General features: G+C 33.8%; 1 protein-coding gene across 2 annotated transcripts; it reads right to left on the bottom strand.

Moving 5' to 3' along the window:
• Positions 1 to 1387: 1387 nt before the first annotated feature.
• vib (phosphatidylinositol transfer protein vib) lies at positions 1388 to 17549 on the bottom strand. 2 transcript variants are annotated; one of them, XM_074185787.1, is made up of 7 exons: positions 17393 to 17549; positions 17049 to 17079; positions 14621 to 14884; positions 9528 to 9605; positions 8645 to 8875; positions 7729 to 7787; positions 1388 to 1950 (listed from the first exon to the last, which is right to left on the bottom strand). In XM_074185787.1, the coding sequence occupies exons 1-7, from the start codon at positions 17407 to 17409 to the stop codon at positions 1812 to 1814; spliced, it is 819 nt and encodes a 272-aa protein (XP_074041888.1). In that variant the 5' UTR covers positions 17410 to 17549; the 3' UTR covers positions 1388 to 1811. The 2 variants fall into 2 exon arrangements, with proteins under 2 accessions (XP_074041888.1, XP_074041887.1); XM_074185786.1 differs by lacking the exon at positions 9528 to 9605 and adding an exon at positions 9746 to 9823 and having other exon boundaries at positions 17393 to 17548.
• Between the last annotated feature and the right edge of the window lie 10418 nt (positions 17550 to 27967).

Genomic DNA, 27967 nt, shown 5'->3' with positions numbered 1-27967 from the left:
TTCGGTTTCGCCCAAAACTGAAACCGTTGCCGAAATTCGTTTTCGGTCGTAAAAACCAGTTTCGGTCGGACACTACTCAAAATTCTTATCCCCGATATTATTGATCTTTATTCTATTAAAAAGCTTGTCAATAATTTCAATTACTTACTACGGATAAAGAATTTCATTTCTCTCCCTTAATTTTCCTAAAATCAAATCTTGAAACTCAAACAAGACAATTAAAGCACGTTTCAAAATGTTTAATAAATATTATACATGTTCAACATTGCTATGGAACTATGGAGTAATTCTTATAAATAACCATCAATTTGAACAACAAGACTAGACAAAACGTATATTTCTATGTTTTCAGAGGAAACGTTTGTGTATATATAGGAAAAAAAATCAGTTGAACATATTTTCCTACTATAATACACTCCCCTAATAAAGATCAACAGGTATTTTTAAAACAAGTTTTATGACACTCAGCTTTAAAAGTACTAAAAGTGATCTCAAAATTGATTTTGAAGAAGCATACATTTGTCACAGAAAAAACTGTAGCAGAAATTTATAGAAATGTCTTTTTGATATTTGAATCGATATGTTAATTTCTATATTATCATAGGGGTGACTATTACAAATATGATGAAATCAAAGTAATCTAAATTAATTTCTGAAATTGATTATTATCAGTACACAAATCTTCAAGTTTCCAGTTATGAGTAGGAAAATATGTTCCATACCACCAGTATATACTCTAGGAAACACCTAGGCAAATATCAACACAATCTTCATGATGCCAAAACCTGACAGTAATTGAAAAACTACTTCCTAAACACTGTTTACTATTGAAGAAGGAGAACACTCCCTTTTTTAATAAAACAGTCCCTCTTCCATTTGGTGAATGGAAAAAAATCAACCATATTACACATCATTTCATTGCTAGAGTAAATTCGTTTTTGAGGTAGGTCTCTCAATCTTATAATATATTAAAAAAAATTCTGATAAAAATGACCTCAAATAAATGACGGATCTCAAAACAAATCGGTATCCATACACTTGTAAATATTTATTGAAATGAAGAAAATGGAAAAAAAGTATATTATACTTAACAACTTAGCTATTTTCGGTATGTTTTGTGCAGTTTTCCTGCAATTATTTTCGTCAGTCAAGTTTTGATTTCCAATCTAAATATTTCAACATATATAATTTTCAAAAAAATATCTATGTTGCTCTACCAATCAAGCATAGATAATATAAATTTACTTCAGCAACAAAAATTCATTACTTTCCTTGCTACTGTAACCTACTATTAACCAGCTATCTATTTAAGGAATGGGTTATCAAGCAGAAAAATAATGAAAGAAAAGCAGAAATTAAACATAAGCAGAAAATCAAATAAAACAAGTATAAAATAAAAATTTATTCAAACATAATTGCAACACAATATACAAGTTTGGAGTCCAATGAAAATCATTGATTTTTTTTCATTATTTTTCCCTAAATTTCATATTTTTCACTTAGAACACGTATTCAGTAGATGTCTGAAAAACAGGCCCTTTGAACTGCCTAGAAAACACATTTCCGAGAAAAAAATCTCATGGTAACTACTCATTCAATATAAATATACTTCAATTTCACAATGTAAGAGATAAATGCACCATTAATAATATAAAATAAGTTAAAAAAGTTTTACGCTTAAAAAGATTTCAAACATTCAGAAAACAGTTTTAGTGAGCTTCTTTCACAGTTATTTCAGACAGCTCTCAGTTGTTTCGTTTTCAAGTGGATTCGAAATAAAATTAGCTATACCATAGTTCTGATAGTATGATTTAGTCAGACTCAGCTCGTAATCCTCGAACTTCACCCTTTTGACGAAGAGCCTCCAATTCTTCCTTTGTTTTATCTTCTATTGCTCGGATATCTTCCATTGTCAATCCATGCCAACGGTCCATCCAACAAAATACTTGCCTGAAAATACTTAGTAGTTATATCTCACTAATCAGTGAAACTATTATAAATATCACAGAGAATTTCATCTATGAGCAAAATACCAGAATAAATTTTATTTAAAATAAATTTACCGAATAATTCATTTCTTTCTTTTTTGCATCAATCACTGTACATTTACAATCCGTTTTTTAAATGATGCCACTAATGCTATCTTAGAAACGGTAAGACCTAATAGGTCGGTTAAATTGGACAAATGTTTCCTATATTGGGGAACTAGAGTAATTTTTTTTCAGATCGAGAATATCAGTGGTTGCTTTTGAAATATTCGTCAAAAACTAGAATTGCCATATTTAGTTTTTGGCACTACATTTGTGTTAACTCATTTGTCGCTTTGGCAGATATCACCAAACTAATATCATCTGCATAGGCGTTACTGCAGAATATGGTAATTTCCTGTCTATATTATTGATATATAATACAAATAAGACTGGCCAAAGTATAGATCCCTGGTGTACTCCCAACTGGACTGACCTCATTATTGAAAATTGAGAACAAAGAAGTATTATTGAGAGAGATTGCACATCGTAGTGCTATATCGACTACGTCAGATCGAAAAATTTTGAAAAGAAAAATAACTCAGACTTTACAAAGTCAGAAAAGCCACTATTTGCATTCAACGGACTGTGACGGATGAAAAATATAGATGGCTAGGAGCCATCTACAACATTGTCACAATAATGAAATAAGTAACTTTGTAAGGGGGATTTGGAAATAATATTTGGCTTGGTGTGCTGGATACCAGGATTATAGGTCCCTTCTTTCTTGAGACATCTTTGACGAAGGAATTATAGTTGGAATTCTTGTAGGAGACCCTAGTTGAGTTGTTGAAAGATTTGCCTTTGAATATTCTAAGAAAATATCAGTATTTTCAACGTGATGGATCTTCACCACATCATAGAACTATTTGTCACTATGTCGGGATGATGGATGGGAAACAATGGTCCTATTAAATGGACACCACTTTTACCTGACCCGACCCTTCTAGACGTTTTATTGTGAAAATTCATTGGGTGTCACACCAATAGTTGGTTCCACTCATGTCTCGCTTCCGTTTATGCAGTTATTTTTATAAAGTCCTTTTCTTGATTATTCACATTTTGTCTTCAATCGAGGACCGCCTGCCCGGTACTAAAGATGCCCAATAGGCTGAAACAGCTGTCTTCCGGTGGCTCTTAAATTGAAATCAATATGGGAATGATCAGAATAGCACCTAACTATTTATCTTTTGATTTTCATGGAATTATTTTCCATCAGCTTGACTGCATTAACCTTTCTCGATTTCATATCATTTCTAGAAACATGTGGATTCGTTTTCCGATGGTATTTCAGGTTAGCTTCCCAAACTTCTGCTACCGCAGTTGTCGGTGTATTGGTCAAGCCACCAACACTGACATAAAATCTTGGCAAGTTAACTTGGGTGTCACACCAATAGGTAGTTCCACTTATGTCTCGCTTGTATATATATATATATATATATATATATATATATATATAGTGTGTAACAACGAAAACTTAACAGAGCCGTTTTTGAATATAAAAAGTAAGATTTTTAAAAAAGCTCGGACACGTCGATTTCTAAATAAAGGGGGACACGTTTCAGACTAATCAGATTTTTTGTAGTACCCGACGACCCTTATTTAGATAGGGAAAGTAGGTCGAGTGGCACCTTGTTTTAAATGTCTTTCGAATACCTTTACAACTCTGTTAAAAGAAAATTTTTGTAACGATTAGTTTTCGAGATAATTTGAAGTTAAAATTGCCATGTTAATAATACATTAGACAGTATTGTCTAAATAAAAAATTTTTCGAGCAGTTCTTCTCATCAGTTTTTTGTTAAATAAAATCCCTTTTTTAACATCAATACCCAATCCTCTTCTTCCAGTTTTCATTAGTACATCATTCGATTGTTTTGTTTAAACGGGTCGTATATTGTTATTTGTTTAAAAATGCCTTACACTACTGTTGAAAGGGTTTCAGTTATTGCTTTATTTCTTGGCAACGACCAAAATGCTAATAGAACATCAATTTTATTTAACGAGCAAAACCCTGGTAAACACCTAAGCAGAAATCACGTTCTGGATTTGGTCACAAAATTCAGGAAGACAGGTTTCGTTTTAAATAAGAAAAGAAATGTTCAGAGAAGGGTAGTGAATGACGATAATGCGATTGGAGTGATTGGTCAAGTCATCGCCAATCCCAGGTTAAGTACCAGAGGTTTATCAGCAATGGCCGAAATAAGCCATATGAGCGCATGGAGAATCCTTAAAAACCACAAATTCCATCCTTACAAAATGAAACTTGTTCATGAACTCAACGAGGATGATTTTGACCGAAGATAGGAGTTTTGTGAGGGCATGAGTGAGAGATTAATGCAAAATCCCCGAGCTGCTTTATAACATCTGTTTTTCGGACGAAAGCTCATTTTATTTAAATGGTTGCGTGAACAGTCACAATTGCCGTTATTGGCCGGATGAAAACCCAAGACAATACGCAGAAATACATACCCAACATCCCCAAAAGTTGAATGTCTGGGCCGGAATATTAGGCAATTATATTATAGGTCCATTTTTCATTGATGGAAATTTAACCGGTGATTCTCATTTACAACTTCTTGAAAAGGCAATACAACCTCGTATAGTTGAAATAATTGAACAGAATCCAAGATGTCAAGATGAATTTATCCATTTTCAACAAGACGGTGCACCACCCCATTATGACCAGCAAGTTCGAAATTTTTTGAATAATCATTTTGAAGGACAATGGATTGGCAGAAGAGGTCCAATTGAATGGCCAGCACAATCACCAGATATAATACCACTGGACTACTTTTTGTGAGGATATTTAAAGTCTAAAGTTTATGCTACATAGCCAGCCAATTTGGATGAATCACGTCGTAGAATTATTGATGAATGCCGAGCTATAACTCCTGAGATGTTGAATAATGTAAGAGCAATGTAATGCAATTATTATTGCATGGAGCAAAATGGCACACCTTTGAACATTTACTCTAAATTTCCTATGTGAGTTACCCTTATTAGGTGTTACTTTTTTCGTGTGTGCTTTAAAAACAATTATTGGGATTTATAAACCCTAAAACAGTTTTTTAAACTTTTCTGTGTCATCAGCATTCAAGGAAATCAGCAAGTTGTATTCCCCCATCCCCCGAAAAAATCTCCTCGTAATAAACAAATAATTCTTACTTTTTTACGAAATCAAATGGACACGTATTAGCAGGTTGTCATAAAAAGCAAAAATTTATTTTTTTATGAAAGTTCTGAATATAAATTTTACCTTAAAAACAATTTGATTTATTTTAAAAAGAGTTGAACTAAATAAAAATACCTATAAATCTTCAAATTATCTCGAAAATTAATAGTTACAAAAATTTTCTTTTAACAGAGATGTAAAGGTATTCGAAAGACTTTTAAAACAAGGTGCCACTCGACCTACTTTCCCTATCTAAATAAGGGTCTGATTAGTCTGAAAGGTGTCCCCCTTTATATATATATATATATATATATATATATATATATATATATATATATATATATATATATATAATTATATATATATATATATATATATATATATATATATATATATATATATATATATATAATTATATATATATATATATATATATATATATATATATATATATATATATATATATATATATATATATATATATATATATATATATATAATTATATATATATATATATATATATATATATATATATATATATATATATAATTATATATATATATATATATATATATATATATATATATATAATTATATATATATATATATATATATATATATATATATATATATATATATATATATATATATATATATATATATATTATATATATATATATATATATATATATATATATAAACAAGGTGCCACTCGACCTACTTTCCCTATCTAAATAAGGGTCTGATTAGTCTGAAAGGTGTCCCCCTTTATATATATATATATATATATATATATATATATATATATATATATATATATATATATAATTATATATATATATATATATATATATATAATTATATATATATATATATATATATATATATATATAATTAATATTCCAGAGAGGTGCATTGTGACATGCTCAGGGTTCCCCCTTTCCTCTCATGCAGAACTACGACTTTGTAGGTACGTGTGGCAGATACCCAACGGAAAAACAAACAACCCACCCAGCTAATGCTAATGCCGCGCAGAGAGTTGAAGTAAAACCATCAGGCACCTGTGCAACGCCTTCGACTTGGAAGATTCGTCGCAAATTATTTCCCACTATGAAAGGCAGAAATTAATTTCGTTTGGTCGATCCGACCAACCAATAGACCGGTTTCGGGGTGATTGCCCCATCATCAGTACCGGGCATGGTCTCCTCAGAACGGTGTGAACCGTCTGGGTAATCACGACCAAATGAAATTAATTCCAGCTAGTCATGGAATCTCTCTGCAGTTGATTTAGTGGGATGTCCACTACGCCACCTGCAGACAGAGCCAGGAAACAATTCCACAAGCATACTCCGGGGTCGGAGTCGGAATAATAATGAATATTCCGGAGAGGTGCATTGTGACATGCTCAGGGTTCCCCCTTTCCTCTCATGCAGAGTCGTAGGTCTGCAAAGGTCTACAGAGTCGTAGGTTAATATCCTGTTGGTGGCTCCGTGCATTTGTATTTCTATCTTTTGGTAACCAAGTGTTGCCCATCCTTACACTTGGCGTTTCGGGGTGATTGCCCCATCATCAGTACCGGGCATGGTCTCCTCAGAACGGTGTGAACCGTCTGGGTAATCACGACCAAATGAAATTAATTCCAGCTAGTCATGGAATCTCTCTGCAGTTGATTTAGTGGGATGTCCACTACGCCACCTGCAGACAGAGCCAGGAAACAATTCCACAAGCATACTCCGGGGTCGGAGTCGGAATAATAATGAATATTCCGGAGAGGTGCATTGTGACATGCTCAGGGTTCCCCCTTTCCTCTCATGCAGAGCCGTAGGTCTGCAAAGGTCTACAGAGTCGTAGGTTAATATCCTGTTGGTGGCTCCGTGCATTTGTATTTCTATCTTTTGGTAACCAAGTGTTGCCCATCCTTACACTTGGCTGCACCATACTGATGATGGGCCAAAAGCCCGAAACACTTGTCTATGGTTTGCCACTTTCATGAGTGCTATGTCCGATATTAACTTCTGTTTCTATATCAAGACACTCAATAACTTTCATATTTGTATAATTTCCTGGACTCGGATGTCACGCAGGTAGCTATAGCTGCCTCCGTGGTGATTTTGATAGTTTTCTTGTGAACACGAGATCTATCAACTGAAACCACAAATGTGCGGTTGGCTCCTGTTGGTGGCTCCGTGCATTTGTATTTCTATCTTTTGGTAACCAAGTGTTACCCATCCTTACACTTGGCTGCACCATACTGATGATGGGCCAAAAGCCCGAAACACGTGTCTATGGTTTGCCACTTTCATGAGTGCTATGTCCGATATTAACTTCTGTTTCTATATCAAGACACTCAATAACTTTCATATTTGTATATATATATATATATATATGTAACTCGAAGACTCTCACGAACAAAGTATGATGAGCTGTTTTCTCGGGTTGATTCATTTACATACAAACAAGACATTATTAATTTAAAAAATTGAAAATTTAAGGTATATCATCCTTATTCGACAAAAATTATCACTCACCTATGGAAATTTGTAAAGAGTCGCCTCTCGGCCTTCTGAATGAAATTTTCTATCCTTGACTGTAACAAGAAAGGTTCTAAATTTGAATCATCTCAAATCATAAGGAATAAATATGAATGCCGCCAATACTTTTTACAATTTGACAAAAACTTAAATGTTCATCTACGAAAATTTTTGATCTCTTTTCCAACAAAAACAACATTTGATATTAGTTGAATTACCAAACCTCTCGCATGAATTTTCAAGCTGGCCAGCATTTTATTGCAAGAGTTTTACTTCCAATTTAATTAGAATATAAGAAATACAATAATGCCTGTCCTATATAATCAATTGTCTGGACATTTCTCAAAAATATATTTCCAACAGACTAATTTGAAGGCGAGAGATACTGGTTGTTCTGAAAAATATAAACAGTAAATATCGAAAGAACAATTACCTGTTTACAGAATGAAGAAACTACCCTCCCCTGCCATAATATTTAATATCTAGCAAGGTTTGAACTGCCTTTTTTACTTTACGTCAAATACATTACATTACATTGGCAGAGAAAATTAATCTGTGCTAGTCTTGATAACACTTGTACTTTCGATTTACATAGAATTATTTCAATTTGTTCACTTTTTCAAATTTCAACCATTTTTTGTATCTTGTTATATTTTCATATTTATTTGTAAATTATGATAATTTCGATGTCTATATATATTTTATAACAACCAATATATTCACTGGTTTTTTAAATGCTGTATCAATAGTATTATTTGTTCTTCTGTTGAAAAAACTTCCCTATGTGATGAAAAAAAGTAAGCAACTATTGAAGTATTTTAATATGATGAATTTTTAAATTTGGCATTGAATTGTAATGGTACCTGATAAAGAAGAACTGAGTTCTAAGTGGTTTTGAAGTAATGATCATTACCTGCAATCCAAACCATTTGAATTCTACAGTAACTAGTTTGTAACATGTCATCACAGGGTTGACTTTTTCTTTCCAGTCTGGCCCCACTAACGGACCCCGGCCAGTTTTTTGTGATTTGAACTTAGTAGGATCCTCATCTTCCTTGTAATCTGCTGAGGTTACAGGGTCATTGGCAATGTCAATGTGAATTATTTCCCTTTGCTTAAGTTTATCATTGGACAATTGGTGAACCTGAAAGCAAAGAAATGTCATCAGGAAACAGCCGATATCGGTTTCGAAATATTTTATAAACATCAGAGGAGTCTAAAATCATGCAAATGTTAGCACAATGCGATGCAGAAACTCTGGCAACAAAAGACATTTAGCAGGTTTACACAAGCGGTCTGATTTGTATTATAGTTTATTCACGAATATAGTAAAGGTTTTTGTGGTGTGTGTGTGCGCGCACGGAGACATGCATGTGCTTATGGGCAGCTATTCAAATACTTCTGTGTGTGTGTAGAGCTCGTAAGATATAAAGAATTAGTTGAATTGTGGCAATGTTTCCCATATATTTGCAGACATAAACGAGAAAGAGAGAGAGAGAGAGAGAGAGAGAGAGAAGATAGATCAAATTTGTTCGGCTGTTTCTTTGTATCATCTGTGAAAAATTTTCACAACACTCTTTCGGAGACCTCAAACTGAAGACGGGTTCAAATGCTTTCATTCATGAAACTCAAATAAAATTAACACATAGCTTGGACAACTGAATGATAGAAGATTGTATGGTTAGATTAGAGCAGTACTTAGGAATATGTAAAACATAAAAAATTGGAAAACAAATATAAACAGTTTGAACTATTTGTTATAACACATCTAACTACTTGGCCAACATCTTACTTACATTTTCCTGCTTGCCAGTGTCTGCAATGTGCATACTCTCAATACAAATAACAAAATTGTCCTTCATGTAACCAGGATTCTTTTGTGTTTTTGAAAATGTGACCATACCATATGTATATTTACATAAATATGAAGAATGAAGATAATATCCCCATAACCATTAACAGTATTCCATGAACACCATGAACATAAAAAAAGAAGATACAAATTATTACTTACATTCATTTGATTACCTTTGTCAGGGGCGTGCATAGTCTCTATAACTAATTTGAAGTTTCCTTTCATATAGCCTGGGTTCTGAAACATTTATTAAAGGGGCTGAATGAAAATAGCATCACAAAATTCCCACTTTCGATACACTTCATACGAAACTGAAAAATTTATAAATATTTAAATCTGAGGGATACTTTATTGTTCGACAGTGTCATAGTGTATGAGTGTCAGAATCAATTTTACATTGATAATATTGAGATTAGCCTGTAAATTACATTTTAAATATCTCCGAGACCATATGTTTTTCTTATAATGTTTTCCGTATTTGGTACTAAAGAGTCGATAAGGCAAGTTCTATGTAAGTGAAATTTTACTTCTTGCATTTATTATATTGTATAGAAATCCTGTGAATGATATCTGATTCGATTCCATACGAATATTTGGAATACAAACGGAATAGAGACGAATGTTTTTCATTTAATTCAGAGTTCATATAAAAGTATTTTTTTCGAAAGTATTTTTCTTTCATGTAATTCAATGTTAATTCATTTTATTGTACAATTCTCCAACAACAACCCACCCAGCTAATGCTGCGCAGAGAGTTGAAGTAAAACCATCAGGCACCTGTACGTCTTCGACTTGGAAGATTCGTCCCAAGTTACTTCCCACTATGAAAAGCAGAAATTAATTTCATTTGGTCGATCCGACCAACCGATAGACCACTTTCGGTGTGATTTCCCCATCATCAGTACCGGGCATGATCTCTTCAGAACGATGTGAACCGTCTGAGTATTACAACCAAATGAAAATAATTCCAGCTAGTCATAGAATTTCTCTGCAGTTGATTCAGTGGGATGTCCACTGCGCCACCTGCAGACAGAGCCAGGAAACAACTTCACAAGCATACTTCGGGGTGGGAGTTGGAATAATGATTAATATTCTGGAGAGGTGCATTGTGATATCCTACAAAGTCGTAGGTCTGCATTGAAAAGTATTCACAAAAAACTAACCGTTAACCAGCTGATGTCCCTTTACGAAAAACAACCCTCATAAAACTTGTATGAGGTAATGATTGAGTACAGAATGTTATGGGTATGTTATTTAATAGTTAATTATCAAGTTACAATCGAGAAGAAAAGCTTTCATTTTTCTTCGTGTCATCGGCATCGACTACATCGGTCATTAGCCTCGAGTTCTGGGTAGGCAATGTTAATAACTCTCCGAGCCATCTAGGGCTCGGGGACGTCGCAGAATCATCTTAACTTCAACTAGATAAATCAAGAAACCATCGAAATTCTACTTGCTTGCCTACTACAATCATTTTTTTCTCGAAAGGTTTAATTGATGATATAATAGTGCCACAATATTGATTTTGGCAAAAATTTCTACCACTCCCACTTTTTAAATCATATTTCAACTCATCTCGCTCAAAAGGGAGAAAAAAGTCTGAAAAAATTGAAAAACTTGTGTCCACGTCCACTTAAAAATATACATTCACAAATTTCTAACTATACAAAAAAACTCAACGATGCCTTGTATATTGATTTGGGTATCAGCCATTATAATGTACAATGGTATGGGCTAAAAAGCTATCATTTTATTAGTAAAATACGTTTTTCCTAGAGAACAGATGAAAAATGTTTAGTCTAGTCTCATTCACATATCTGATCAAAACAATACTTCATATAATCTAAAAATGATTATTATTCAAGTATTTAAGAATGAATAGCTGTTAAATGTGCATAAATTGAAATATATGTGAGTTGCATATTATTCAAATAAATAGTGATTGGAGATTAAACGTGATGTTTCCCAACACTTTGTTAACCTTTATTTGCCTGGAAAACGCATAAAAATTAGGTAGTGAGTAGATAAAATTTTATTCATTTCAACGAGTCACCACATATTGATGAAAAGTTCAAGGTACTTGGCTTTTTATATTAGTAAAGATTTTATCAAAGTATTAAAAAATTAATTACACATAAATCTGACAAAATTACATTTTACCAATAAAAATAAATATTTACCAAGGAAGAAATTAATTCTGAATGGAGCCTTAATTATTATTGTCTAATAAAATGAAGCTATCTAAAACATTAGAGTTGGTGGTTATGTGAATACGGAATATGTATTTCATATTTTTCGTGATGCTCCAACTTTATGAGAGTAATTATTGAAAGTTTTCTCTTACACCAATCAGTATAATAGAAAACTTTCGATTGAAAGGTACAAAAGTAATTTTTGCACTATTTCAAATATTACAGTACGATATTTGAATTTATACATATGAATTTTCTTCTATTAAGGTGGTTTGTTTTGTTATTGGTAACTTGGTAGTCTTCATCATTAATAAATATCAAAGTGAATTTTAATCTTCAATATCAGTAAAAAAATGTTTTTCTTTGTTAATTTAAGTTTGATGGTATATTTTCGATGTATTTTTTGGCCATTTTACTAGTATATCAAGAAAACGAAAAAAATATGTTGACAATAATACTCCTCACCACATAGTATAAAACAAAGTCGTTTCCTGCTGTCTGTCCTTATGTCTGCTTAGATCTTTGAAACTACGTAACAGATTTTGAAGCATATTTTTTTAATAGATAGATTGATTCAAGAGGAAGGTTTATAAGTATATAACATGCATAATATAGTGAACACTGATAATTTTAGAGGTTTCTGATATGATGTCGTAAATAAACACATTTTTTGGGGTTTACATTGCAAACGCTGGCCGAACGCTACATAATAGAAAAAAAAATGTACTACAGTATTGTACACCTTGAAGCAGTGTTTCTCAAAGTGTGCGACGCGGCGCCCTGGGGCGCCGTGGAACTTTTACTGGGGCGCCGTCGGCCACGGGTGAGTCTCAAGGTACAACGTTTTGCAACATAGATAACCGAGAGTAAAGGTAATATGTCGGTACCTATTAATAAAATATCGGTAATATGATAATATCGGTAATTGCAAAATGCAATCCGTTCAGACAGCCACCTACCTACTTTTATTAATTGAATATCTAGTGTAGTCTTTACGTTCGGGGCGCCGCGATAACATTCAAAAAACATAAGAGAGCCGTGAATTCGAAAAGTTTGAGAAACACTGCCTTAAAGGGATAACCCACAATAAAAAAAAATTATCCTTTACTTTTTTATGAAGTGATTTTAAGCAATACAGCATTGATCCTTATCCAATCAAGTACCATAAAAACATTGTGCATTTAATATAGATCAATGTGGCCCTTTACAGCATGTAATTTAAATGAATCTTCTCGAAGATATTAGAATCAAAATGCAGGGACATAGCGGTTACGGCGGTACCGGTCGGGGGTCCGACGGCACGTACCTTTAAATAGCGCGTCGAAGGCCGCGCTGCGCCCTAAAGCACTTTATGTATTTAGTATCAGCATTGCATCTGTACGGAGCCGGAGTGGGTCGCTAGCGGTAAATAATTTGGATATTGAATAGGAAAACATAGAATAGAAAAGCTAAATTTTGAAGTTCGGGTACCTTCTGTGTATCTCAAATTGAAATAAAGTACTGAATCATCAAGAATGTCTCTATGAAAAGAATATCTCAATTCGCAATATAGACATATTCTATTACAATGTATCTTTCAATGTCACCTCAGATGTAAAGTACTAGACATTCTGTTGTGTGTTTTATCCAATAGAATTGATCTAATATATTATTCTAGAAAAAATACCTATGGGAGTTGGTTTTCATTTATTGTTCTGATCACTGACCTACCTACTCTGCAACTTTGGACAATTTTGACTTAATATCTTAAAGAACCATGAAAAGATCGCGGAAATTAATATTTATGAAATTTTTGTTAGTGCCTTTACAATTATCATGAAAATTATTAATGAAATGAAATGGTCCTATAGATTTCGTTTCAAACTTTTTCACAAGATCTGAAAGTTTCATGTGCACTTCAATTTTTACCCTTACAAAAGTTGAATTTGATAATTCACTTCTGATTTCATTACTATGACGATTTTGGTTGAATCCATATTTCCTATATTAAATAAGTTTATGATTCCATTCAACTAATATTGTTTTTCGTTTATTTATTTTTTATTTTGCTAATCATACATATTTTTTGTGTGATTTGTTATGATTGAATCTATAAAGGGACTGGTATTAAGTGTCTGTCTGTTTTAAAACCTATTTTTCCGTTAATCAGCTGTCGCCCCCATAAGAACGACAACTCTCAGAAGTTGAGAAACTTGTGCGAGCTAAGGACTAACGAGGTCTTACCTTTTAACGTGTGATTCCTAACACGGTTGCAGAAACATCCCCACTTCAACCAGATAAATTCTCTCGAGAAAAATATCTGGTCGAGGCGGGAATCGAACCCACGGCCTTCCGATCGTAAGTCGGGCGCAATACCACCGCGACCAATTCCACAACATCTTGTTTACAATGAAATTTATCATAGTCTGATCAATTTGTCTAAATTTTTATGGATTTCGATCTAAACATATACAGGAAGTAGCATAATGCCTAGCTGAATAAAAATAAATCGCTTTCTGTATCAAACTATGGCATACTATAACAGACAATTAACCACAGTTAAAGTAATATGACCATGATAGTACTGCTTTGATCTGTCTAAGGTATCATCAGTAGTACTAGGATGCAACTTTTCTAACTCTTCTGTCAACAAAAAATCATCAGAAAGAAGTGGAAATGATGACACCATGGGAATAAATAATGACTTAACTTTTCATTCAATATTTTTTTGATGGAAAAAATTATTGTCTAGAAACAGAATTTTTAGTTTTGGGTTTAGCTAAAGAAGTATTGTTTAATGTCGATTTCATCACTCATCGCTCTATATTTTTCATAACGATTAATAATTTTTAGGAAAACCTACCGTTATCACAGTCCTGCAGTAAGGGTAGGCATTCCAGGCCTCCTCGTGAATTTCAAGACTTCCCTTTGGGGCCAGAAGTCTTATGAAAGATGGCACCTTACTGGCCAAATGATAAATTTTGTAAGTATACTGACCACAATTGTACTTGCCCCCTAGAAGGGGAAAGTTGGTGAAAGGTTCGTTCTTCAAAACCTCAATACCTTCACCTCCCCCAGTGTTGTCTTTGGATGCCTCAGCAACACTGAACAGCTGAGCAACTTGGTACTGAAAAATTTGTTCAGTTATTAAGTTTATTAAGTTGAGAATAGCTACATAGATGATTGACAATGAGAATAAAAATCAAATTTGTCTCATTGACAGTTCAACTTTTTCAGTTACAAACGAAAATAATTGGAAATTTATTTGTGACAAACATAATGTAGAATATAAGAGGGTGGTCCTAGAACTATTGTTTGCTGTATTATTTTAATAATGTCCCTATAGAACAAAACTGCAGTTACGTTAGTTACAAATAAAAGTGGTAAATAAAAAGAGAAAGTTTCATTGCTCATTTTTCATGTTGATCTCCTACCACGTAGTAACGGCTACATCCATCAATTTACTGAAAAATATTACTGAATTAGAAAGTACAAAGTCTATAAGGCATATGTTTCATGTTTTGGGACGCTGAGTTGTTTAGTATTTGTTTTACAGCCATCAATAGCAAATGTTTTCGGTGAATTTGTGAAAATGAGGAAAATTGGTCATCGTTATGTGGTACAATACTTTTACTTGAAAGGCCTCAGCCCAACCAATTTGAAAGCTGAACTGGATTCTACTCTGGGTGAGTCTGCTCCTTCGTTTACAACAGTACAATATTACATAGCAGCATTTAAACGAGGCCACACGAGCTGCCAAGACGAGCATCGCAACGGTCGACTAAATTAGGTGACGACTTTGAAATGGTGAAGAAAATGCACAAAGGGGTACTGAATGTTAGTCGGAGGAAAGTGCGTGAGCTAGCAGAATTAGTAAGCATTTCAAAAAGTACGATACATGGTATATTATCTGAAAGTTCGGACATGAGAAAGCTGTGTGCCAGATGGGTGCCGCGTTTGCTCACACTCGAGCAAAAACAGTGTTGTGGAGATGTTTCAATTGAGTGTTTGGCAAAGTTTCATAGCAACAAAGCAGAATCCTTGCATCATTTCATAACCATGGATGAAACATGGGTCCATGGGTCCCTCACTTTACACTGGAGTCAAAAGAACAATCAAAATAGTGTACTCAACAAGGAGAACCGGTTCCAAAGAAAGCGAAAACCGTTTCATCTGTAAGCAAGGTCATGGCATTAGGGTGATGGCATGGGATGCGTATGGGATATTTTCATTGACTATCTTATAAAAGGTAAAACTATCAACAGAGAGTATTATGCGAACTTATTGCATCATTTGAGTGAAAAAATCAAGCAAAAACGGCCGCATGTGGCTAAGAACCAGCTCAGAAATCCATTATCGCAATGACCAAAATTAACGAATTGACATTTGAATTGCTACCTCATGTACCCTATTCACCAGATTTAGCCTCCTTGGATTATTTTCTGTGCCCAAACTTGAAAAAATGACTCAGCGGTCAAAGATTTTCCAACGATGAAGAAGTGATGTCGGCAGTTAATAGCTATTTTGAGGAGCAAGACAGTTCTTATTATAAAAACGGTATTGAACTTATTGAACATGCCGGAAAAAGTGTATAGAGCTGCAAGGAGATTATTGAAAAATAAATACATTTTTTACCAAAATTTGTGTTTTCTTTGTTGGGGCGGGTACTTATAGGACCACCCTCGTATCTTATTACTACCCTTGACAATAAAAATAACCTTATAAGTCAAACATTCAAAGTTTTCATTACTAATTATATTTGCATTATTATTTTTGTGGAAAGTCCAAAAATTTGAAGAATCTTAATGTAGGAAATAACCTGCATCATCTAAAAATTACTAAATACTACAATGTAGTATAGACTTAGACGAAAACTATATCAGCATAGGCAAATGTATGGCATGTATAAGAAGCCTTTCATAGAGGAAGACTTAATTAGTTCTAAAGTACTCACAGAAAGTGATAAAGGGGAAGATTTAAGCATGGTTGTAGGCGATAAAATATTACATTCCATAATAAATCTGTCGATCAATGAGCTTATATATTGTTTTCACAATTGAATTTTGTAATTCAAGTTATTATATAAGCATACTACTTGATAGCTAAAAAGTTTTATGACCCTTTACAATTACTGTGGAATAGAAATAATTATAGTGGAACCTTATCCTTATCAAACATACTTGTAAATTGAAAATGTATGTTTCATTTTCCAAATTATATATAGTCAAGGATAATCAGGTGTAATTAATATATAATTGCACACCATTTTATCAAATAATATTGAATCTTACCTCTTCCACTGTTAGTGGCAACGTCACACGGCTGGAAAATAAAGAAACAAGTATGAAAATATTCAAAATAAAATGATTTCAATGCCATTTGAAGAGCCAAGGTCTTTAATGGAAAATTATCGAAAATTTGTAGATTTTCAAAGGACTTTATCATTAAATTCAAATGAAAAATCATAGGATATTTGAACCATATTTTGTACAGAATAACATGTAATTGGACACCCAAAATTGAAACTTTTTGGAAAGAGTTACCTCCACCAACAACTTCACAATTCATCACTTAAAGTTACAATTCAAACATCATATTTCTAGATAGCTGGTAGTACAAAATCAATGGTACTTACTATTCTTTGATGAGCATCTTCTTGATGGTATTTTAACTACCAAACATACAATTCACCGTCCAAATACACTACTTCATTTAATGAATCACTTCATGTAAAGAGGTTTGTCTGGCGCACGCTCGGTGACGCAATGCCTTGACGTCAGAAATGTCAGGACGTCGTGTCGGGACGTCGTGTCAAACCACGAAATAGAATTTATAATTCTGAGATGGAACTGGTTCTGTGGTGGCAGCGGTAGTGGAAAACGTGCTGATAACGTCCGCCCACAAAAAAGGTACGCAGATACCATGTGCTATCGTGTGGCTCATTTTTGTGTTATGTTAGTCCATAGTGTTATTTACTGAAAAGTGTGAGAGTCTTTAAAAAAAGTAATGAATAAAGGGCCCCCTTTATTCACGCCGGTATCCAAGCCGGAGTGGTTCGGATAACCTCATAAAGGGGGTTGTATATGTGGAAGAAAAAGCAAAAGGTCTCCCAAGTAGGAGGCGACTTCATAAATATCAAATTTTTTTTATAATAGAAAAAAAATTGGTGGCAGCATTGCTTCGTGCAAGACCGCTGCGCCCCCCGACGAAGATCCTGTCAACCTACAAGAGGAGCATTGGTCATATGCGCCTGAAGATAGGAAGCAATGACCATCCAAAATAGAGAGAAGATTCTGAGATGGAACTTCTCAAGGAAGAAATCAGAAGAAATATTTGTTTTATTAATTCACATAATCATATTTGTTTTTTTATTTTTTGTTATCAATCAGACCAATTCTGAAATAGCTCCCTTTGAAGTTATATAGTTATGTATAGATATTTTTTGTATAAATAAATCTCTGTATAAACTATTGTAGTTTTTCGATTATGAATGAATAAAAATGAATTCAAATATTGAAAATCGCTTACCTTTATAATTTCCATGAATATCATTTCCGCTAGGTTGCGCATCATTAACATCAACAAATCCCTTATATATTATGTTGTGATATGTTATGTTTCCTCCGCAGCAACTATTGCCCCAGTTTTGTATTTTTATCAATTCACTTCTCATTTAAAAAACCCTGAAAATTTACTTCATTCTATATTCAAACAAAGGACAAAAAATCTACTAATTCTACGAGACAAACTAGAATGATATCACATTTTCTCATTGTGGAAATGAGATTTGTGTTTTCAGTTTTTTTTAATGTTCATGTAGCCATGTACCAAGTGCATTAAATAAACCGGTTGGGAACTTGGAACCCTTCCCCATGTAAAATATTTTATTAATAACTCTCGATTTTGGCTTAATGCACCTCAATGGTAGCAAAATCCATTATCATATAAAAAGAGAGAGAACTCTCGATCTACGGCACTTTTGATGAAGAAATAATAAAGATGTATAAAAACTTTTGTGTTTTTAGTGATGCATAGAAACCCTTGTGTTTTTACTGATTTGCTTCTGTTCTGTCAAAATTTTTGGACGCGAGAAATTTGATTGACTCAATTTTGTACACATACCGATAGATGGAATAACAAGAGATCCAATATACTTCAGTATGTTGGATCTCTTATGATTATTATTATAAAGAATCAAGAGTGCCGTAGATTGAATGATTTCGTCAAATATTTCAAATAGTGTTTACACCATGGTATTGATTATTTCTATGCATCTTGTAAATATGAAGAGATACAATAAATTTCAGCATTCTATTCACAGAGCTACTTATTAGTACACCTCAAGTGACACACTACTTCACAATATCAAGATGACACTTTGGTCTACTGCGCCGAAGGGAAGCAAAGACCATAAACAAAGGAAGAAGAAGAAGATGATACTTCAATTCTCAATGTTGGTTACATTTGGGAATAACATCAGCTGAAAGATTTTTTAAACTATGAGGCGTTTTCTGGCGCTCATGTATTCAAAACGAATTCGTCTGTGATTTATTCTAGCGTTGATAAGATGACGTCACACAACTATGATTTGAAACGTATTCATGCCGTGCGTTCCACTAAGCACTCACAAAGATCAAAATACTCCTTCAACCGTTCCACATAACGACCGTGGTCGTTGAGTTCGCGGCGAAAACGTCACTCATGATGTTATTTGAATTTATTACTTTTGCTCATAGTCCAGTCATTATAGTAAGTTCACCTCGGAATTCGAGATACCCAGCTGTAAATCTGTAAATACTTGTATATTGACACCCTAAAAGTTGTTTGAAAACCTACATATAACAGGGGATATGCAACTATTAAATTTCAAGGTCAATGATCACAAAAATCGAATTTTGTGTTTTTTTTTGAGAATACCTCATTTCCTATGGGTTTTTCGCTATTTATATTCATGATCAATTGTAGAATACAAAATTCTCTACAAATTTTGTTTGAAAAAAGTTTTCATACGGTCAACTGTTTTCGAGATAGAGGGCGGAGAGCGCGCGGTCACAGGATCACTTCAGGTCAACCGGTGCCTCCGATCGAAAACGCGCCATATATAGTTGATGAACTATCGATAAATCAATGACTATAAATATTTGTCAATTTTTATAAACAATTTTATTATATTTTATCATTTTTTTCCTAACCTTTCCACTTTTTATTCAGTATTAATTTATTTAACAACACTTACCTCCCCATGTAATTGCAGAATTGTTAATGAAAATATAGGATTTGTATTTGAATTTTAACCTAATCAATAACTTCTTACATGATGAAAAAAAAAATATAAATTATGAATTAATCTTTTTATTGAAAAATATCATTCAACACATTTATTTTTATTAAAAGTGAAAAAATGGAATAAAGGGTACAAAAACTATAATTTATAATTTTAGTCATCATCATCTTCCTCTTCGTCGTCATCGTCCGGCTGCTGGTAAATTTCAAACCGGTCTTCAATATCGTCTTCAACGACATTTATCTCAAGTTCTTCCATTATTTTGGGGTCGAAGGTTCCATCTTCGTTAATGTCCCTCTGATATGACAGAGCATTGAGACAAGCTTGCACATTACATTGGCCACAAGCTAAAGAGCATTGCAAGCCCGCTTTCCTGCATCCGCATCGCGAACCACAACCACTCTTGCAGTTGCAGAAAATTTTATTTAGCAAATCTTCCGGAGCAGGTGGTAAAATTGTCATGATAGGCTCCAGAAAATCGTGTCGCATTGCCGAACCCCATTCCTGGGGTTCCAAATCATGCCCTAACCAAGTTTGAACTTGATAATATACACGTTTGAAATGTTGATGAGCAGCTGCACTTGTTGGTGAAATATTTGAAAGCTGCACAAGTTTATTAAGTTTTGTAGACTTGACGTAATGCCTATAAAGAATATGATCGAGACTTTTCACAGATTTCGGAGCATTATAGATTGCTAATAAGTTTTGAGTTCCACTCTCTAATAATCTCTGGGCCGAACAATTTTCTTCCTCAAATGCTGCAGCTAGTTCATCCAAATTTATCAGTTTCTCAAAAACTTTTAAAAATGATTCTTTCCCTTTTTGAAAAGCGCAGAAGTTGTATCACAGCCACTTAATGCGCGCAGAAATAAAATATGTGTTTTGGAATGAAGATAATTATCCCAACTTTTTAAAGAAATTTTTTTTGTTCGTAAGACAATGTACGCCTAATTGAAATGACAAGTAAATCAATATCTTGTCCTATTATAACTGCAGTTTTTTCAGACTTTGATAATTCAATTGTAGTTTCAACAATAAGAAACATCCGCATCATCTCTGGCTTGTTTAGTAGTAATTTTTGCAGCTTGTAATTTTTCAATTAACATATTGATGAGCATAACTTTGTTATTTCGATTAGATAATAATTTCTTTCGAGTAACTGGTACAACCATTGTTTTATCGAAACAGACTTCATACATTTTTGAAAGTGCAGCAGTTCTTCTCTGCTACTCCATAGCTTTTACGATCTTACTTAAGTCTGAATATCTGTCAAATACAACAATTATTTTGGAACTGTAATACCTTTGTAAATAATTCATGTATTTATCATAAATAATAGAAAAAGTATCTTCTTTGCTCCATACAACATGATGAAGAAGAAATCCGCCATCAATAATGAACGTCACATTATTTTCATTGAGAACAAAATCAACTGGGCTCATGTTGTCATACAATGACGATTTTTTTGTTTCTCTCATACCACCATTATCAAATGAAGCTGTTGGATACGGACTCAATTCATATTGAAGATATTCTTCAAGATTACTTTCAAATTGTTTGCTGACAGTAATTCTTTGGAAGAGTAATAATGGATCCACTGCAACTTTACAATAATTTATTTTCACAGATTTGTTAACACTGGAAAGTGGCATTACTTTTTAGGAACGTTTTAACTTTATTTCATCAAATGATAAGCCTGTGATCTTCCTCATAGACTCTAATCCAAGTTCGTAAGCTCTGTGGCAGTTAATTTGCTCATTACCAACAATTTCAGAAGCTATCGATATTAACTGCGTCGTAGTATTTGGAAAAGGATCATGGAGTTTAAACCAATCAAATAGTATATTCATGTCAGCATTGTCTTTTTTTACTCTTGAGTCTCTGGAACCTACGTTTTGCTCGGTCGACTCCAAGGAGATATTACAGAACTTCTCCATTCCCTCACAAATAGTATTTGTGGCGCACATAGCATATACCCATTTACACAAATTACTTTCTTTCGTACTTCGACCACGAGATACTCTTCCTTCAGTTTTCATGGATATCATGAGACTCTGTTCATCAACTATATATGGCGCGTTCTCGACCGGAGGCACCGGTTGACCTGAAGTGATCCTGTGACCACGCGCTCTCCGCTCTCTATCTCGAAAACGGTTCACCGTATGAAAATTTTTTAAAAAAAAATTTGTAGTGAATTTTGTATTCTACAATATTGATGATGAATACAAATAACAAAAAACCTATAGGAAATGAGATATTTACAAAAAAAGCGCATAAACCGATTTTTGTGATCTTTGACTTTGAAATTTAATAGTTGCGTACGCCCTACCATATGTAGGTTTTCAGACAACTTTTAGGGTGTCAATACACAAGTTTTTACAGACTTACAGCTGGGTAGCTCGAATTCCGAGATTCTTACCTAATTTAAGCTTAAATGACTGGAGTATCATGGCAAGCTCACAAAGACCCATCTGAAGAGGTGGCGCAATTTTTGAAATATGACATTTAAAGCTTAAAGATGTCAACAAGACAGATATGTGATAGAATATCATGTACCTGAAATGACTTTTAAATTCTTCATCTGAATATCGATGAACTACATTACAAAAAATTAAATTATACTCCTTTTTTAATGTAAATAATGTTATCTTGCAATTATTGAAACTTATATTTGTTAAGGCTTACTTAACCCACATTAACATTATTTTTTAAACCTTGCCATTTGTAATGTTTACCTGAACGCCCAAAACGCTCCATAATTCATTCCACTTGAGATTACGGCAATTACGCTCGTAAGCAAGAGGAACGGGGAAAACTACGGTCGTGAGCGTGATCGTTGTGAACGCTTAACATGATGATTCAAAACTATTGTCTTCGACGGATGTTCCATGCGCAAGGCGGAGAAATCTGCATTTGCAACACTCTTTATACATTCAGAAATCACTAAACAACTACCTCCGGAGTAGATATACACTTCCTCCACGCTGCGTGCTAGCCACGTCGACAACATATGGCGACATTTGTTACATATAATCAAGCGATGTCAAAATCCGGTATCTCTATCAAATTGTTATTTTAGATATATACAAAAATCAACTCAACACCAAAAAACTAATATCAAAATAGTCGTGATGCTAAAAGGATCTATTTTGACATCTATTTCACTGAAGTGGACTATAGATAATAGATAACTTTATATGGTGAACACAAAATTTATGAAAACTTATTAAAACAGTTTCGTCAAGTTTGAAGCAAATGGAATTTAAGTGCGGCAAGCAAGTGGTTTATGTTTTAATTGTGGAGAGCCTTCCGGTGAGCCTGCAAAATGATAAAACAGTTTTTGTCGGCACCAACACAGTAATCCAGTCATTTTAGCTTAAATTAGGTAAGAATCTCGGAATTCGAGATACCCAGCTGTAAGTCTGTAAATACTTGTATATTTACACCCTAAAAGTTGTCTCAAAACCTACAACTATTAAATTTCAAGGTCAAAGGTAACAAAAATCGGTTTTTAGCGCTTTTTTTGGAAATATCTCATTTCCTATTTGTATTTATTATCAATATTGTAGGATACAAAATTCTCTACAAATTTTGTTTAAAAAATTTTTTATACGGTGAACCGTTTTCGAGATAGAGGGCGGAGAGCGCGCGGTCACAGCATCACTTCAGGTCAACCGGTGCCTCCGGTCGAAAACGCGCCATATACAGGCTGATTCACGGTGGATGGCACATTAGACGTTTCTGGTGAACCAGACAACGGATCACTTTGAAAATTTAATGGAGGGCATATTCGGACATTCTCTAGCCAACTAAAATATTTTCAACAATGCGGTGTTGCCGCTTCTATTAGAAAGCAGTAGCAACTTTGATTTTTCAAATGGAACACTCTGTATATAATATTATTTTTGGAATCTCCAACAATTGCCCGACAACTTTTCTTGATATTTCCCTATACCTATCTGTTACCGTTTTCGAAATAAAAATTAATTTCAATTTTTTTCTTCGAAAATCATGACTTCTAAAAATGCCGATATCTTTCAGTTAAGAAGTACTATGATATCGAAATTTGGTTTGGATTTAGGTGATACTTGGACACTTCCCACACGTCAGCCTAATCTCCGTTACTTCAATACAGGGTGGTAAAAAAATACAGTTTTTTCGTTTGCTTGAAAAAGTTGCTGAAATTTGATTATTTTAAATGGAACACCCTGTATATTATTGAAAATCCGGAAAGCTGTTGAAATTTGCTTTCTTTCTATGTATATCATACCTATACCTAACTAGTCAAGTTTCGGACTTATGAACATTTATTTGTGAAAATGTCCCTTCAGAATGGTATTTCCATTCGGTATTTGGTAAGCAGGCCATGATTACTATTTGACAGTAGCGTTGTGACATTCTCCTAATAATATCGACATTTTCGTCACTTCAGAAGTTGCAAATACCTTCAAAACGATGGAACAAAACTATTCAAACGAAGTTCTTATGAATTTGTTTATTATTTTTGGACAGTGTGACAAAATTATCAGCAGAACATGTAGAAAGTTCAATGAAATGTATCCGAATCTACCGCCAATGAACCTCAAGAAATTTATACGAATTCAGAACAATTTCAATGCATTTGGATCAACTTTAAAAGCACCAAGAAACTTGCCTCGACCCGTAACTTTCGAAGACAACCAGATTAATGTCTTAGAATATTTTCACGCATTTCCCGAGTCATCGATAAGAAATGCTGAAGAAGATTTGGGTATAAAATATTCATCGGTTCAAAGAATCTTGCCAAGACATAAAATGCATGGTGCCATTCAGCTTCATCCGGCAACTCCGAAAAATGAGGGAAAGCTGTTCGATATAGGCAAAATTCAAGGAGAAATCGGAGAAATGCAACTCGTGAAAAAGTTTGTTCGCAGTGAGGTAGCCGCGGCGGACTGAGGTTTTAACAGATGATAATAAATTGCGCGACAGTCTGTAGCAGCTTATCTCAAACTAGCAGATTTTCCATGCTGGCAGCTCTTCAGCAGAACTCGATGCGGTGCTGTTAGCATTAGATTATAATAAAGATCCTTAAAACAATAACTTTCTATATAAGGGCTATAAAAGTAAACAAAGTTAAATTAATAGAGAGTCTACTGAAGAGTTATAAAGAGCAAATTGAAAAGTTCACCTCGAAATGTTACTGCTTAATATAAATCATTGAATAGTCCAGTCAGTAATTTGTATTTATAAATATTTTTTCAAATTTTCTATACTTAGTTCCCTTTATATGGCTGAGGTTGTGGAAAATAATCTTTTTCCGTTTTCAAAACCCAAAAGTTAACTTTCCTACAGAGCCTCAAATCCACACACACACGTCAAAAAAAATGAAATGACCTGATGTCATTTTCACTAGTCTACAAGTACACTCAATATTTATATTTCCTTTTCCAACCTCTCGCCTTAGCAATGACGATCAATTTCCATAGAACTAGTAAAATAAGGTTTTCGGAGATCTAGGAACACATAGAAAACGGTAATGGATGGATGTAATGTCTCAAATTCTATTGGAAACTGATACATACAAAAAAATGTTGACGCTTGTCCCTTGACTTATGCAAAGTCTTTATTATAGTTGAACAGAGTACATTGTTGAAAAAATATTCAATATTGGAATCAGAAATAAAATCTCCGAATGGTTTCCAAATTATTAATATGATAGAAGACATCTATATTTATATTAGTAATAAAAAAATCTCTCTTCAAAATTTAGCTTCTGATGCAACCCAAGGATTTATTTTTAGACCTGATTTTCCTCATGATAATGATTTTCTATCCAATTTACAATTTGATAGTATGATCAAGTTTTTTACTGATTATACTAGTATTATATATTACTGAGATACGAAAACATAAAAAATGATATGAAGAATAATTCGGATAAAATTTTCATTTGAATATACTGAACATAAATTGAGGCTCAATTTCAAGAGACCTGGTAACCAAAAAGATAAACCATCTAGTGTACAGCCTAAAGTTGTCCACATAAAGAAGCTGAGTCTTTACATGGGTCGTGATGTCTCCTCTTGGAATGTTGTTCGGGGCGAACAACCTCAGGGAAGGGGGTAGTGTTGTGAATCATGCCCTAAATGAAATAACCCCGGCCGCCACTGGTAGTCATAAACCAATTGTGACGTAGCTAAGAGGGCGCGAATGTACAATGTTCGCTACCGTTCTAGATGTAGCGAGAATAATTCTACCGGCTTCGATGGAATTCCGAGGAATGTCCCGGCGTTTTCGATTGCCAAATATAAGCGCCATCCATTTTGAATTCATTTTCATCGTGTCTTACTTCGAATTAGGTACATTATTTTCTGAAATCAATTTCATTTTTCACTGTAGGTGAAATATATTCTTTCTCTTAATATTATATTATATTTTTTAGTTAGTTATGATACCTGATTATAGGCATTTGATGTTTCTTGGGATAACAAACGGAAAAGATTTGAATTTTCGTTTTTATTCCTACTTCTTGTTCCAAAACCTTTGGTTTCTGATGAGGGCCTATTTCTGTTGAACTGTATACTGTTTTAATTTTTTCTGTAGATGTATAATTGAAGCTTTGATTTGATACCTACGGAAATTATTTTATTGGTCTGCCGATATAAGTTCTGGCGTCCTTGGGTTTCCATAAAAGACTGGAGATTTGATTGTTGGCTGTGAATATTGTTCTTACGTTATGTCTCTTCAGAATTTGGATTACTTTGTCGGTAAATCCATGGATGTAAGGGAGAAAAGCTTTTGGATGGTCAGTATGTTCATGGGGCAACTCTTATGTGGAGTTTGGGTTTGCTGTCGGTGAATGGATCTTTGGATTTGGGAGATGGAATAATCGTTTTGATTAAGGGCGGCTTTGAGTTTGTATAGTTCCTCGGATCTGGAGTTTTGTGTTCGACATTTCAACTCTAATTTTGAACCGTTTTCAATAAATTGACGTGACTTGACGCCGGGGCCTTAATCTGCCTACTCCCCAGGTCTTGTCACGAGTTCTCTCCGAGGTCTCATCTGGCCACTCTTTAGATCGAACTGAGTTATAGTTATCGAAAGTGTATTTTTATCATTGGGTGCTATTGTAGTGGACGGACGTCTTAGTGTGGGGGGGGAGGTAGTTGGATGTCTCTGACCATTGTCACGTTTGTTCAGACAGGAAGGACGCTTCTCGGTTTTGATGACCTCGCGAATTACACCAGCTTGTATGTTTTTGCTGCGGCGATGGTCTTAGTGTTCAACAGTCTATATTCTGTCCTGTATCTTGATGTTTGGACAGTGTTGAGGATCGGACAGCAAGTTGCGGAGCCGTTTGGCCATACGACGAAAACATCATCTACGTATCTGAACCAGATTGGCGACTGATTGATGAAAACTTATTAGGAAGTTTCAAGAATCCATTTTTATCAAGCTTTTATTAGCTTCACCTGTATGTATGTATGTTTGTAATTCTCAAGCTCTGAATCTGTATTTGACAGAATTATCGACATTATTGCTTGATCTATTCGCGGGCAGATAGCGGTGTACGTAACCTCCTTGATATAATTAGGAAAAAAAGTACTACTGAACATGAAAACTGTACCCTATGCTCAATCATGAATTTATTTTTTTGCATTCAACATTTTTGACTAAAATATTGAGTTACAATAAAGCTGATTAACAATTTTGAAACAAATACAAAAGTAGACTTACTTTTTGATTTTGATTACTATTCAAGAGAAAAATAGTTATAAACATTTTTTCATTGGACATCAAATTAAGGAAATGTGTTTAAAAACAAAATAAGGTTCATGAAATGATTCTTTGAATATATTAGCATTCTTCTTTGTGTTCTTTGAACATTGAAGTTTATTTTTTATTGGAATAGTCGAAAACATGTTAACCACTATTGAAATACCAAGG

The sequence above is a fragment of the Leptinotarsa decemlineata genome, unplaced genomic scaffold (assembly GCF_025532065.1).
Source record: "Leptinotarsa decemlineata unplaced genomic scaffold, Ldec_3_MD MMD2_tig00078346_RagTag_RagTag, whole genome shotgun sequence".
NCBI classification, from domain to species: Eukaryota; Metazoa; Arthropoda; class Insecta; order Coleoptera; family Chrysomelidae; genus Leptinotarsa; species Leptinotarsa decemlineata.
Note: the sequence above shows the minus strand (reverse complement) of the source record. Positions and strands in the feature narration are given on the sequence as shown.